This window comes from Poeciliopsis prolifica, unplaced genomic scaffold (genome assembly GCF_027474105.1).
Source record: "Poeciliopsis prolifica strain line A6 unplaced genomic scaffold, Auburn_PproV2 SCAFFOLD022, whole genome shotgun sequence".
Taxonomy (NCBI): Eukaryota; Metazoa; Chordata; class Actinopteri; order Cyprinodontiformes; family Poeciliidae; genus Poeciliopsis; species Poeciliopsis prolifica.
The window spans coordinates 6,014,960-6,027,496 of NW_026562397.1; the positions used below are offsets into that span (position 1 = coordinate 6,014,960).

A 12,537-nucleotide genomic window follows, 5' to 3' on the forward strand; every position below is an offset into this window, starting at 1 on the left:
TGACTGATGGTTTACACACAAATGCAGCTACTGTTCAGTACGTATAATTGCACTGTAGCATAAGCAGCATTTAAGCAAACCTTTTTTATTTTTGTAAGCTATCTGTATGTGTTCAGTTGGAAGACTTTGAGCTGCTATATTCCTTCGTCAGGCTTGCTTTGGTAGTGTTAATGCCAGCAAATCCTGACCTCTAGTGGAGAACGTGTGGAATTGCTCACTCATCAACTCCTTCGGTTTCTGTGGATTATGTGTATTTGTTTTATATACTGGAGCAAAATGTAACCAAAAGGGTACATTTCAGTTACATTTAGCTCCAGATGTGACTAATTTAAAACTTGAATATATTAAAGTTCTCTTTCAGGTACTAGAAATTGAACTTTAACATATTCAAGTTAAACAGAAATCTCACATTAGATTACCAAAAAAAAAACCCATCCTAATCTGTATAAATGTTTTTTTAAAGTATTTCTATTTTTATTTTTTTAAAAGTGGTGTGTTACACATACTGTATACTCTTCCCCATATTTGTAGTACTAATATTACAGCTTTCAAATTCTTTTTTTTATGATTTCTGCCCAACTTTTTGCAAGTTCCCACTAGTATTTTTTATTTATCATCTTTGTGATGTAGGAAGATCTCATTTGGCTAATCTCCAGCTCTTTGACAACTCTCTTCCAGATCTAAGACAGAGAGGCTGAGCTGGTCCAGATTTTCATTGTCTGAAGAAGAAGACTCTTTTAAACCTAAATTTGCCAGAAATATGACACTTGGTGCTTAACCGGACGCATTTAAGAACTACAAAGAAGGTGTGGTAGAATTCTTACAAACATTATCCTAGTATTGTTTTTATGTTCTTAGGTTTGAAATGTTCAATATTTTCTGATGTTTAAATATCATACAACCTTTAAAAAGTAGGTGAAAACTGATATAAATAATACATACCCAAACAAGTTCTAACGCGTATTTAGCTTCACGTGGGAGGAAGTGGCAAAAAAAAAAAAAAAAAACACTAACGAAATAAAAGTGTCAAAACTACTCTCCTCTTGAAGAAGTGCCGTGTCCCTGCGTGACATTTAGGGTCATTTCAGAACGGAGGACAGTCGCTGGCGGTCCGCTCCCGACTCAATCCGAGGGAGCGCCGAAGAAGAACCACTTCCGTTTTCGTGCCGAAACAGGAAGTAAACAAAGCAGACGAGCTGCAAGGAGGGAAGGAGAAGGAGTAACCGAGAAGTAAGAGCTGCTCAAGATTTACTTGGAAATATAAGGGAACCTTACGTTTTTATAGCTGTGTTCATAACTCGACTGAGACCGTATTAGAAATGTCTAGCGTCTTTTTTATTTTTTTTTAAAAAAAGAAAAGAATTAAAAAGCACTAATATGGCAACTTATTCCAACTTCAGCGACGGTTATGAAACCGTTAGCCAAATTTCGACGTAACGTAACTAATAACCGGTTTCCTGTTGGATTCGTTTCGAAGGTGTCAGAGTTTTGTTTTTGTTGTTGTTTTGCTGGTGCTGAAAATAAAAAAAAGTGGGGTTGTTTGTTTTCAGTTGCGTCGGAGGAGCACCGATCGCTTTATCATGATGACGACGAAGCGGCTGGAGAGCTTCGAGGTGGACTGTGAGTGGGACTCTTGCAGCTTCAGGGGCCACAGCATGGAGGAGCTGAGCGACCACATGTCCCTGCACCTGAGGGACTATCTGGGAGACAAGGACGCCCTGGAGGAGCTGGGTGAGTCGGACTACATGTTGGAAACCTCTGCGTTAGAGGGAAGTTACAACTAGAGATTATTGCATCTAAATAAATAAGAATATCATCCAAAAGGTAACTTGTTTTAGCGTTTCGATTAAAAAAAAGTACACTCATTAAACATAAAGAATATGTAGAACCTTGCTTGTAAATACACTGCTCAAAAAATAAAGGAAACACTCAAATAACACATCCTAGATCTGAATGAATGAAATAAATATGAAAATAATTTCCACCTGTTGTCTATTTCATTTGCACAACAGCAGGTGATATTGATTGTCCATCAGTGTTGCTTTCTAAGTGGACAGTTTGACTTCACAGAAGTTTGATTTACTTGCAGTTATATTGTGTTGTTTGAGTGTTCTCTTTATTTTATTTGAGCAGTATATTATTATCATTTTAAATTATACTGAATTTAAAATCATATTCAGTAGCATTATTTTAAATATACTACTGAATATTAAAAATAATATTCAGTAGCAAAACACATGTTACAAAAAATATGCCAGCTATTTGGAGAGCTGTTCCTTGGTTGTTTGAGTCATTTTATCATGTGGCAATACTTCATTTCTATACACAGACGTGGCCTTTTTTTCCGTAAACCTTCTTTCATTTTCAAAATGTACTTAAATTTTGCATATCTGTAAGCCGGTCACAAAAACAAGTTTTTGTTGGAAGATAAATTAGATAGATGGATAAATAAATGCTTTACTTCCTCTGAGGGAAATACTGTATATTCAAGTCTCTTGTAAACATCAGCACACATAAAAAAATAATAAAAACCCTATGTACATGTTCATGTGCATTTTATTAAGGTTAAACAAGCTTTTCTGTGGTGAAATGTTACTTTTTTATACAAACGGAATCTTATTCTGGCTGTTTTTTTTTTAACCATAATGTGTAAAAATCAAAAATAAGGAAATTTTTTCTGAGATAATTTACAACAGGCGTTAAAAATGCATAACGCCTCAGTATCTTTTAATTAGTACGATATTTAAGGGGGAAACTTAACATGCAGATGTCGTGCTGATGCTGCCGTTTTAATTGCTGCTCTCTGTTTCACTTCAGATGAGTTTGCTTGTCTGTGGAGCGGATGCGAGTTCCTTTCCATGGGCAGCCCCACAGAGCTGGAGGTTCATGCCTACTTCCACAACTACCACGGAAAACTCAAGTTCATTGGCTCACAGCTGCTGAAGTCCCGCCCCGATCTCCCCGGCTGCAACCAGGGCGCGCACAGCCACAACCTGGTGCCAGAGGGCTCCGAGGGATACGCGTGCCAGTGGGAGCATTGCGACGTGGGTGTTTTTCTCAGTGGCAGTCGCTGCTTGTTTAGCGGTCATTGGTTATTAAGAGTGCTTTTAAAAAAAAAAATCTATTTGCAGAGCACTTTTAACAATCCCGAGTGGTTCTACCGCCACGTGGACAACCACGTAGAAAGTGCCGAGCAGCAGTCTCTTTCCCAACAGCAGGCGCTCTTCTGCAGCTGGGCAGGTAGGACGGGGCGGGGAGTCCTCGTCGGTCGGCGTGTTGCCGCGTCGGCGCTCTAACCGCCCCTTCTTTGCTCCGTCCCAGGGTGCGACGCCTTCTTCAAGATAAGGTACCGCCTGAGGGAGCACATGCGGAGCCACACTCAGGAGCGACTGGTGGCCTGTCCCACCTGCGGCAGCATGTTCTCCAGCAACACCAAGCTGTTCGACCACCTCCAGAGGCAGGCGGAGCCCATAGGTTGGTACTCACCGTTTGAAATGTTTTTAAGGATGCCATGTATTTGCTCATGTATTTTTTTTAAAATTTTTTTTATTGAATCAGAATCCCTTGTATGTGAACATTGTGGCAAAGCTTTTCCCAGCGAGAGGCTCCTGAGGGATCACATTCGCCAGCACGGTAAAAAAAACAGCCATCAGTTTATTACCAAATAAAGGTTATTTTATGAGATGAATCATACTTCAAATGTTTTTGCCTAGATAGGTGTTTAAATTTAGACCAAAATAGAGATGGGTGATATAGTTTTAAAGAAAAATCTGTAGAGAATTGAAAACAAAACCTTTACCACAGTAATAGTTTTATAGTGATAAGAATAAAAGGGGCGATAAGAACTATTTATTACTTCTTTTTTAGGTCACTGTCTGGGTGTGACACAGCAGTCATAGTCCCACATATACAAATATTTATTGTGAAAAATATTTCTGTATGTAATACGCTTTTTATGTGACACCAGTCACATAAAAATGAAGAACTATTTGTATCATTAAGCTGCACACAGTAACTGCATTTACAGTAACCATGTTTTCAAATTTATTGCTGCACCTTTATTAACAAAACTATGACTTTTAAATCAAAGTCTACTGAGAAAACTGGTAGATGAAGTACGAAGTGATCCTCCAAGCTTTCTGCTTTTCTTTTATTTTCATGGTTACAAGGACTTCATCTTTTCATCAGATTGTGTACCCAAATCTTGTGTATTAAAATAAGACTAAATACAGCAAGTGTTTTCACTTGCTGTGAAAAGGGCTTTATTTCTGAGAAGAATTGAAATTATTTTTTTCTTCCAGTTTTCTGTAATTGCACCCAAAATAATTCTCCATGACAAAATGTTAATTCTATGATCCTATTTCTACACAGACACATAAAAAACATGGTTTAAATAAAATTGTTTATGCTTGGAGTATCATTGAGTAGGTAGAAAAACAAAATAAATAAACACTCTTGGTGATTTTATTTGTAAAACCTGTTTGGCCCATTTTTGAGTAACAGAATGGAAGCGCTAAACGTGTTAGCATGCCATAAATAGTCCTGCTGGACGTTGTTTGTAAAAACCGTGGGTCTGTTTGGTTGGCAGTGAATCAGGTCAAGTGTCCCTTTTGCGATATGACCTGCACCACGTTAGCAGCTCTGAAGATCCACATCCGCTTCCGCCACTGTGACGAGCGACCGTTTCCCTGCGACTTCTGCGACAAAAGGTATGCGTCCAAAACTGATCCTCGTTCTAAGGTGGGAAGATTTCTTTTTTTGTCTTGTTGTAGCCAAGGTGCAGCAGGGCATTTCAAGTAATCGAATGTATTGGTCAGCTTTGCTTTTCACTCAAAACAATCAAAAAACAACATTGTAGTCAAGGACATTTATTTATTAGCCAATATAACGATAGTATAACGAAGGCATTTTGTCCCAACATGCCTGTTTTATAATGTTTCACAGACATTTTTCTTGCTGTAAAAGGTTGGTTTCCTATCCCACTTGGGCTCATTTTAAAGTTGTCATTTATTTATTTTTTTGATGACAGGTTTAAAAACCAACGCGATCTCCAGAAGCACACAGACGTTCACAATGAAGGTACCGTGTATCACTGCACAGTTGAGGGCTGCGATTATTCCTGCTACACGCTGCAAACCGTGAACCACCACTTCAAGAGAGTTCATGAGGTCCGTGGAGCGTGCATAAGCTCCCAAAATGACACGTTTTTAAGATACTTGATTAAAATGGTTGCCTTTTGGCCAACAGGCTGGAGGGATGTCGAAATATAAGTGTCACATCTGTGATAAGGTCTTCTCCTGGTGTTACACGCTCACGCTTCACCTCCGAAAGAAACACGAGCTGAAGTGGCCCTCTGGGCATTCACGCTTCAGGTAAACATTTAGCTGAATGCGCCTTTAATCATGCCCACTGCATGATTCTGCCTCGACTGTTTTCTGTTATAAGGAATGTTTGTACGTGGGATTTTTTCCCGGTGCTTTGAACCTAAAATTTTATGGTTCTGACAGAACCAGAATTCTGACTGATAAAATCCTGATGCAATAAACTGTAATGTGAAAAAAAAATCTAAAGGTTTGAGCTTGGGATAGGCTTTGAAAAGCAACTCAGACTGTAAATGTTAAAAAGTGGGTTATTTGTTGAAGCTGCAGTATACAGCTTTTATAAACTGTTTTTTATTTTTATTGAAACCGTCACTTGTTACAGTATAATATGAAAGAAAATCTGTGTGGGAAAACAAAACAAAAAAAACTAGCCTAGCGGAGAGCATGGTGGACGGTGTGAGCAGCTTACACTAGCTTGATTGACAGCACTAAGACCCTCCTCCTGGCTCTGATTGGTTGTTTCTGACTCACTGTATCTCTGCAGATAGCAGTAGGGCCACCGGTAGAACAGCCTGTTCTTTTATCTTGTCTCACAATATAGTGAAAATTTTAGCAAATATGTAGAAAACTGCAGTTTTCTTGCTTAAAAGCTGCAGCTTTGAACATTTACTTCAGCTAATCAATAACATGATTTGCACACAGATACAGGAAGGACGTCGACGGCTTCCTAAAAGTAAACATGGTGCGCTTTGAGACTGTCGAGGTGACGAAGGAGATAATGAAGAACATGGCTGAAAAGCCGCGGAACCTTCGGCAAAGTCAGAGAGCCAACAGCTCCAAGAAGAAAGCCGCCGTCGCCCCGGAGAGCGGCCGCAGCTCCCCCGCCGGATCCTCCTCGCCCTCTTCCAGCTCCTCTTCCTCGTGCTCCTCGGACCTCTCCGGAGGGGAGGACGCGTCGTCCCAGCACAGCCCCAGAGCAGCAGACTCCCCGGTCTACTGCATGATGACGACCATTCCTCACATCGACGACGAGCCCGGAGGAACATCGCAGGACGACGGCGGCGGTACTTCCGGTGCCGTCCAGGCTCTGACGGAAGTGGCGAGGGGTCTCGGGATGGACGTGGTTTAATCGCTCGGAAATGTCCAGCTGAGACTGTTATGTAGCGGCGCTTTTTTGTTTGTTTCGTTTTGTTTTAGCCTCGGAGCCGACAGCAGAAAGCTGACAGTTTTATTTTTAGTGGAAGCTTTCTGCCCCGTGCGCTTTTTCCCGAAAGTGACCCATTCCATTTTAAAACTACTTTTATTGTCGGGGATGTCATTGTCCAGATTATTATTGTCCAGACGTCGGGCTGCGTTTCTGTGAACAAAGCCGGAAAATGCACTGCTATAGTTAAGCACCTGTGTCAATATATTCTTTAGATATTTGCTCATCTAAAGATTTTATTTTTCATATCATGGTCAAAGATGGTATATTTATAGAAGCATAAGCATTTTTTTTATTATTATTTTTGCTCCGTTGCACTGAAATATTTTAACTATTGGGTACTTTTTTTGTAAGTTGAGAATTGGATTCCAACTAAAAAAACATGAATTCAATAGACTCAATTTTTCTTGAGGTAATTTATTTGTGATGAGAACTTATTTATTGAACTGTCCAGATGTCTTAAGCCATTTCTAATTTCTTTACATTTTGCTGCAGTTAAGTAGCAAAATTACTTTAGTCTTTTCAAGTGGTTCTTAACACATCTGAGGGTTTCATTTTGATATTTGCTAGTTTCTCCATTAGTTTTTGCCTTATGATAGCAGCGATTTGTGAGCTGAGTGGTTGGGCTTTAAAAAAAATAACAGAATATCTGTATTAAAATCGTACTCCATCAAATGAAAAAAAAAAATTAAACAAAGAACCCAAGAAATGGAAATGCATGGAAAGTCCTGGTTAATATTTGTGTTCTTAGCCAGCTGTGCATGGGTATCTTCACAAAGTAAGAGTGATATTTTAAAGCAAATTAAAACCGAACAAGAAACTACAATGGTGTATTAAAGCCATTGTAGAGCTTAAAAAAAATTCTAGAAATTTTCTAGAAGTAACTTGGAAATTTCAAAGTTTTTGTAGCAAATGTCCAACTTTTTCTGGAAAATTTCTGAGACCAATTTAAAAAAAAAAAAGATATTTTTTTAGTTTGGCTCTATTGCCTCAAAATACCTTTGCAGCAACCTGGTTTTTAGAGGAATGACATTTGTCATCACAACGTTTCCAGAGCAGATTAAGGACCAATCAGCTCTGTGGTTTGTAGGAGTCCAGAGTTATAAACTCAGGATCAGAGCTGCTGTTCTACAGCAGGGACAGAAACGGCGGCAGCGCGTTCTGGCCTGGAAGGTAAACGGAGTCCAGAGGAGAGTAAACGTGAGGCGCAGGCGGAAACCGCTCACAGAGATACTCTTTGAAGACTTCCTGCCTCAGATGGACGTCCGCTCTGTGGCTCCACGATGCAGTTTGGTAGGGATGCGGCTCTGCGCCCGGGTAAGAGACGCAGCAGCAGGACGCGCGCAGCCCGCTGACGCTCGTCAGCTGCGCCCGCATCCTGCTCGCGGAAGGGTCTGCGCAAGGTGCGCCTTCCGCTCCCCGCTTCAGCCTCTTCACGCCGTCGGAGCTGCAGCCCTCCAGGCGCCGCTTCCAGTCGAGGGAGCCGCTCTCCGGGTCGGTTCGGCAGCTCTCGGGTCTCTCCGGATCCGCTTCCTCATCGGGCAGGTTTGTGATAGAAAATTTCATCACCGTCTCCCGAGGAAGGCTGAGGGACTTCTGATGGATTTTCTGTCAAGCCCACCATAAAAAAAAAAAAATAAATAAAATGCTTCTTTTTTGTTTTTTTGCCATGCAAGCATAAAAAAATATCATTGCAATATTTTAACTATTGGGTAATTCAGCTGTGATTTTGTTACCAGTTCATCAGCACTTTGTTGAAATTTAAACTTCGTTTGTGTTTTTTGTTAGTTTTACATTGAAAAATAGATAAAGTTACACACCTTGAGTTGTTTGTGGTAATAAATCCTCCATGCAATATAGACATGCAGACAACTGCTGCTTCTTCTTCTTCTTATCTGGGAGGGAAAAAAATAAATGAACAAACTGCTTTACCAGTTTTAAATCAAAGACATCTCAGCATACATATTTTCTTTTAAACCCTCATTTGATGACGTGCACATCCATTTTAGATACGTGTCAAAAGTACACGTAGAGTATCGACAGATCAGTTTCGATCCTGGTTTCTTCGATTAATTGCGGATCTGCAGGACTTCTGTGCTGCTCGGTGAAAGGCGCAGTCAAAGGGAAGACGGAAAAGATGACCCGTTTCAAAGGCAGCTGGGTCGAAGCACCGACAGGACCGACAAATACGACTCCCCATTTAAAAAAACAAACAAAAACGAATCTCCTTACATTTCTGTCCTGGTGTCCCATCGGTGGGTAGGCCGCCGGGGGTCTGGCTGGCAGGGGCGCGAAGGCGTGCAGACTCCTGTTGACGCTGGTAAATCTGAGACGGAGACAAAACGATTATCCGATTAATCGTTTTGTCTGGATCTCTACAGATAAAACAAACAAATCAGCTTTATATCCAGTCACTTTTATGTGGTGGGGAGCAACTTTTCTCCTGACAAACAGCACAGTATCTCGTTACAGAAGATTGCATTACAAATGGTAATCCTGTTCTGCTAATCCAGCAATCCATTTATTACATTAAGAATGCATCCACTCCAAGGACACCTGATTAGCGATTAGTTTGGAAAACCGATGCCGTTATCCGTCTGGGTGACTCGGTTTGGCAAATATTTGTCGTCACGGGCGAGAAAATGTTCCAGATGTTTTGTTTTCTGGAAAGAGAAGTTTGTGTAGCGCATTTAAAGTGAAAATGTATGTAAAATATGAGTTCAGTGCAAGGACATAATAAAGGAAACTTTTATGAAAATGAATCATTTCAAGACAACAGGTTTGGTTTTTAACCTCGATTTAAAGGATCCCTGTGTTTCTGCTGTTTTCTGGAAGTTTGCCCCAGATTTGTGACAAATGGAAGCCGAGTTCTGCTTCTCCATGTTCGGTTCTGGTTCTGGGGGAGCAGAGGTCAGAACCAGAAGAGCTGAGGGTTCTGGAAGGTTGACCCAAATGGCAGTAGATCTTTTATTGTGGTGCTAAGCAGTAATTTATAAACTAACAGCAGGATTTTAAAGCCTATTCTCTGAGCTCTGTAGGTTTTTTTTATTTTTTTTATGCTGACCTGTGAGGATGCTATTGTAATCAGTGCAAGTAAAGATAAACGCATGGATGAGTTTCTCTAGATTCTAGTTTCTCTTACTGGGTCATTAGTCCCCTAATCTTGGAAATGTTCCTCAGGTGACAGAAGACTGATTTTGCAACTGTCTTTATGTGGCTCTGAAGGCTCTCCCAGATTTCCCACCCGATCCAGTTTCCAGCTGTGCTAGCTGTGTGCTGACTCTAGATTGTTCTGATTATATATATATATATATATAAACTTTCAGCTTACTGCTGCACATGAGCTGAAAGTACTTACAGAAAATATCAGAAAACGGTTTCCGTAATCTGTTTTTGACAAATGTACCAACTTGCAAGATTTCTGTTATGATTTAGTTTTTCTGTTTAGAAAAACAAAGCAATTGCTGATCTTGCATCAAAGGTTGATGAACAAAAGAATCTGCTAGTGAATCTCTAATCAATGGGGGAAAGATCACTGCTGATATTTTATTTAGCTTTCAAGTGAACAGGTTGGAAAAACATTTCAGCTCGTCTTCCATTTACTGCCTTGACAGAGAACAGCTCTGTTTGGAAGTTCAACCCTTGCTAATCATTTTGTCTGACTCGAGATGAAAAGTTGAGTTTGAAGTTATTTTGGTCTCATTTCAAGACTAAGAACTTAAACAAGTAAGTAAGTAAGTAAGCAATTTGTCATTTCTGCTGTGCAAAACCTCGATCTACCTCATTTGGTGAATTTAGTGGTAAAAGTCAAGACAGAAAATCTAGAAAACAAACATATTTCTGCCACAAATCTCAGTCCCACCTGAGCATCATCGAATCCCGTCCTTCAGTTAAAGTCTGGGCCGCTGGATTCTCTCTTCCACCGCATCCAGGCCTCAGCATCTCACACACCCGGCGCTGTCCGTCTCTGAAGCCGCAGTCTGTTCCTGCGAGCCGGTTCTCTGCAGGCCAATTAGTCAGTGTTACTTATCAACACCAGCAAAGACCATTAACTACTCCCAGCTGCTTTTGCTAATCTCATCATCCCTATAAACCTTTCTGATTGAGTTTAGGGGGAAGACGGCTTACTGTGGCAGCCAGGAGGAGGAAGAGACGACGCAGCAATTTGAGATGAGGATGAAACGTAACGCGCGTTTAGCTCCAGCCCCATTTTATGACACGTTTGAAGATTTCAAATGGCATAACGAACATCATTTTGATCTTGCTTGGTGATGTGATTTTCAGAAACATTGATTTGATTAGATTTTTTGATTTTTTTTCTCTTATTATTGCTGTTGAGAATTTTCCTCTAAAGAATCTCCATTCTCTTCTAAAAGATGCTTTTTTCCCCCTTCTTCTTGTGGAAAGGTAACAGCAATGCAAAACCAAAATGAATAGCAATGCCATCTACCCTGCAGCAAGTTTGGCAACTTTTCAAAATGCAAATATCTTGCGAAAGACAAGCGTCTGCACTATAACTCAGTTTTTGTCTTTTTTTATTTTTTTAAAGATAGAATATGAGAATTTGAATTGATTAAAGGACGGGGCATTTGACAGAAGCTATTGAAAGCAAACAAAAATAGCATCACAGTCCAATTTTGTTTTTATTTGACAAAAGGAAAAAAAAAATCTGTTTTGGCAAAAAAAAAAAAAAAACTTTAGGAATGTGACAGTATTTTTTTTTTTTGTAAAACAAAATAGATTTAGTTGGCTAATAAGACCCTTTTTTCCATCACAATATTCCAGAGTACTTTGTTTTCTTATTTTTGTGGGTTTTTTAAGAACAGGATGCGTCTGAGCCAAACAGCATCATGTGAGGTCACCGTTAAGCTGAACAGGATGGCCTAATCAAAGTAAGGATTGCTTCCGTCCCGCTCCCGGTAACGAACACAAACTTCGGGGTTTTCCCGTCTAAATGTCCCGTCTCCACGAACCGTGTGGCCCCACCTCAGGGCTGATCGTCCCGTACGCCCCCAAGGCCCCTGACTCAGACGCCACCCTTCAACCAGGCCCCATTAAGAGGAACATAAGATGGTGATTGGATGAGGCTTTGGGATGACATGTTCTCCTTGATTAGCTAATTCCATTCTCACAAGCGTCTCAATCCTGTTAGTGTGGGCAGGGATTGGGCTGCCAGGCTGTTCGCCCGCAGAACAGAACTTCACCCGCGATAAGCCACGTCTCCACCCGGTGCCAGGGCTCATTGGACCGGCCTCAACGGCTTCTGGGAGGGATAAACAAATCAATCAAAATAAGTAAATGAGCTTCAAAGTCAGCCTCTCCTGTGTTTTCTTCTCAGGGTATTATATGCTCTTAAATGTATGACCAAGTTCATCATTTTCTTTTTGTTTTTAACAATACAGAAGTCAACATAGAAATGTACTTTTGGGGCATTCAGTGATTTTCCTGAATTGTTCTTTTTTTGTTTTTTCCAGTTGTTTTAAAGTAGAACTGGGAAGCAGACACACGATTGTATTTGTTGTGTGGATTAGGTTTAAAATGATTACTTTAGTCCTCCAATATGACTATTTCCAGTGATCCAGCCAGCATGCATCTTTAATCTCATGGAGTTAAGGATTAGGGTTACGGTGAAGAAACCTGTTGGAACATCAAGGATGACTTAGTGTCACTGCAAGCATATAAAATAATTGCTCATTTAAGTAAACAATGCCAATAATTTCATCTTCTTGCTTTTCTGACGAAAACAAATCCAAAGTGAGATTTGCATTTTGAGAGAAGTGGCCGACGAATCTTTTCCATTAAGTGAAAATCAAAATCTGCCATTGGTAAAATACATTTTTGGTGTCATTTTATTTCTATTTTTAAGAAATATTAGTGTGAAAAATGTGTCCCTTAAATCCATCCGTTGTGACGGTTTAGGTCTAAATATTTTGCAACCCCTTTCTGTCTTCCCCATCACTCTGCAGTAAAAATAAGCATCTCTGATGATAGTGTTGCTACGGCTAAGTTTCA

The 12,537-nt window shown here is 40.2% G+C and overlaps 2 protein-coding genes across 2 annotated transcripts; one reads left to right on the top strand and one right to left on the bottom strand.

Annotated features, from left to right (window-relative positions):
• The first annotated feature begins 1,160 nt into the window (after positions 1-1,160).
• Positions 1,161-6,629, top strand: zgc:112083 (uncharacterized protein LOC550461 homolog). The gene is made up of 10 exons (XM_055045322.1): positions 1,161-1,230; positions 1,551-1,731; positions 2,818-3,044; positions 3,132-3,240; positions 3,322-3,474; positions 3,559-3,633; positions 4,589-4,709; positions 5,030-5,168; positions 5,248-5,372; positions 6,024-6,629. Exons 2-10 carry the CDS (start codon positions 1,581-1,583, stop codon positions 6,448-6,450), a joined length of 1,527 nt encoding a protein of 508 aa, XP_054901297.1. The 5' UTR covers positions 1,161-1,230; positions 1,551-1,580; the 3' UTR covers positions 6,451-6,629.
• A 108-nt stretch (positions 6,630-6,737) lies between these two features.
• On the bottom strand, positions 6,738-10,735 carry LOC129369721 (uncharacterized). The gene is made up of 5 exons (XM_055045300.1): positions 10,654-10,735; positions 10,388-10,526; positions 8,758-8,851; positions 8,346-8,420; positions 6,738-8,133 (listed from the first exon to the last, which is right to left on the bottom strand). Exons 1-5 carry the CDS (start codon positions 10,733-10,735, stop codon positions 7,654-7,656), a joined length of 870 nt encoding a protein of 289 aa, XP_054901275.1. The 3' UTR covers positions 6,738-7,653.
• Between the last annotated feature and the right edge of the window lie 1,802 nt (positions 10,736-12,537).

Excerpts from the sequence above, each read along its gene's own strand:
- zgc:112083 (XM_055045322.1), top strand. The coding sequence starts at position 1,581 with ATGATGACGACGAAGCGGCTGGAGAGCTTCGAGGTGGACTGTGAGTGG. Across the intron at positions 4,710-5,029 it reads TGCGACTTCTGCGACAAAAG|GTTTAAAAACCAACGCGATC; the intron begins GTATGCGTCCAA and ends TTTTGATGACAG. Across the intron at positions 5,373-6,023 it reads TCTGGGCATTCACGCTTCAG|ATACAGGAAGGACGTCGACG; the intron begins GTAAACATTTAG and ends ATTTGCACACAG.
- LOC129369721 (XM_055045300.1), bottom strand. The coding sequence starts at position 10,735 with ATGGGGCTGGAGCTAAACGCGCGTTACGTTTCATCCTCATCTCAAATT. Across the intron at positions 8,421-8,757 it reads TGGGACACCAGGACAGAAAT|ATAAGAAGAAGAAGAAGCAG; the intron begins GTAAGGAGATTC and ends TTTCCCTCCCAG. Across the intron at positions 8,134-8,345 it reads ATTACCACAAACAACTCAAG|AAAATCCATCAGAAGTCCCT; the intron begins GTGTGTAACTTT and ends TGGGCTTGACAG.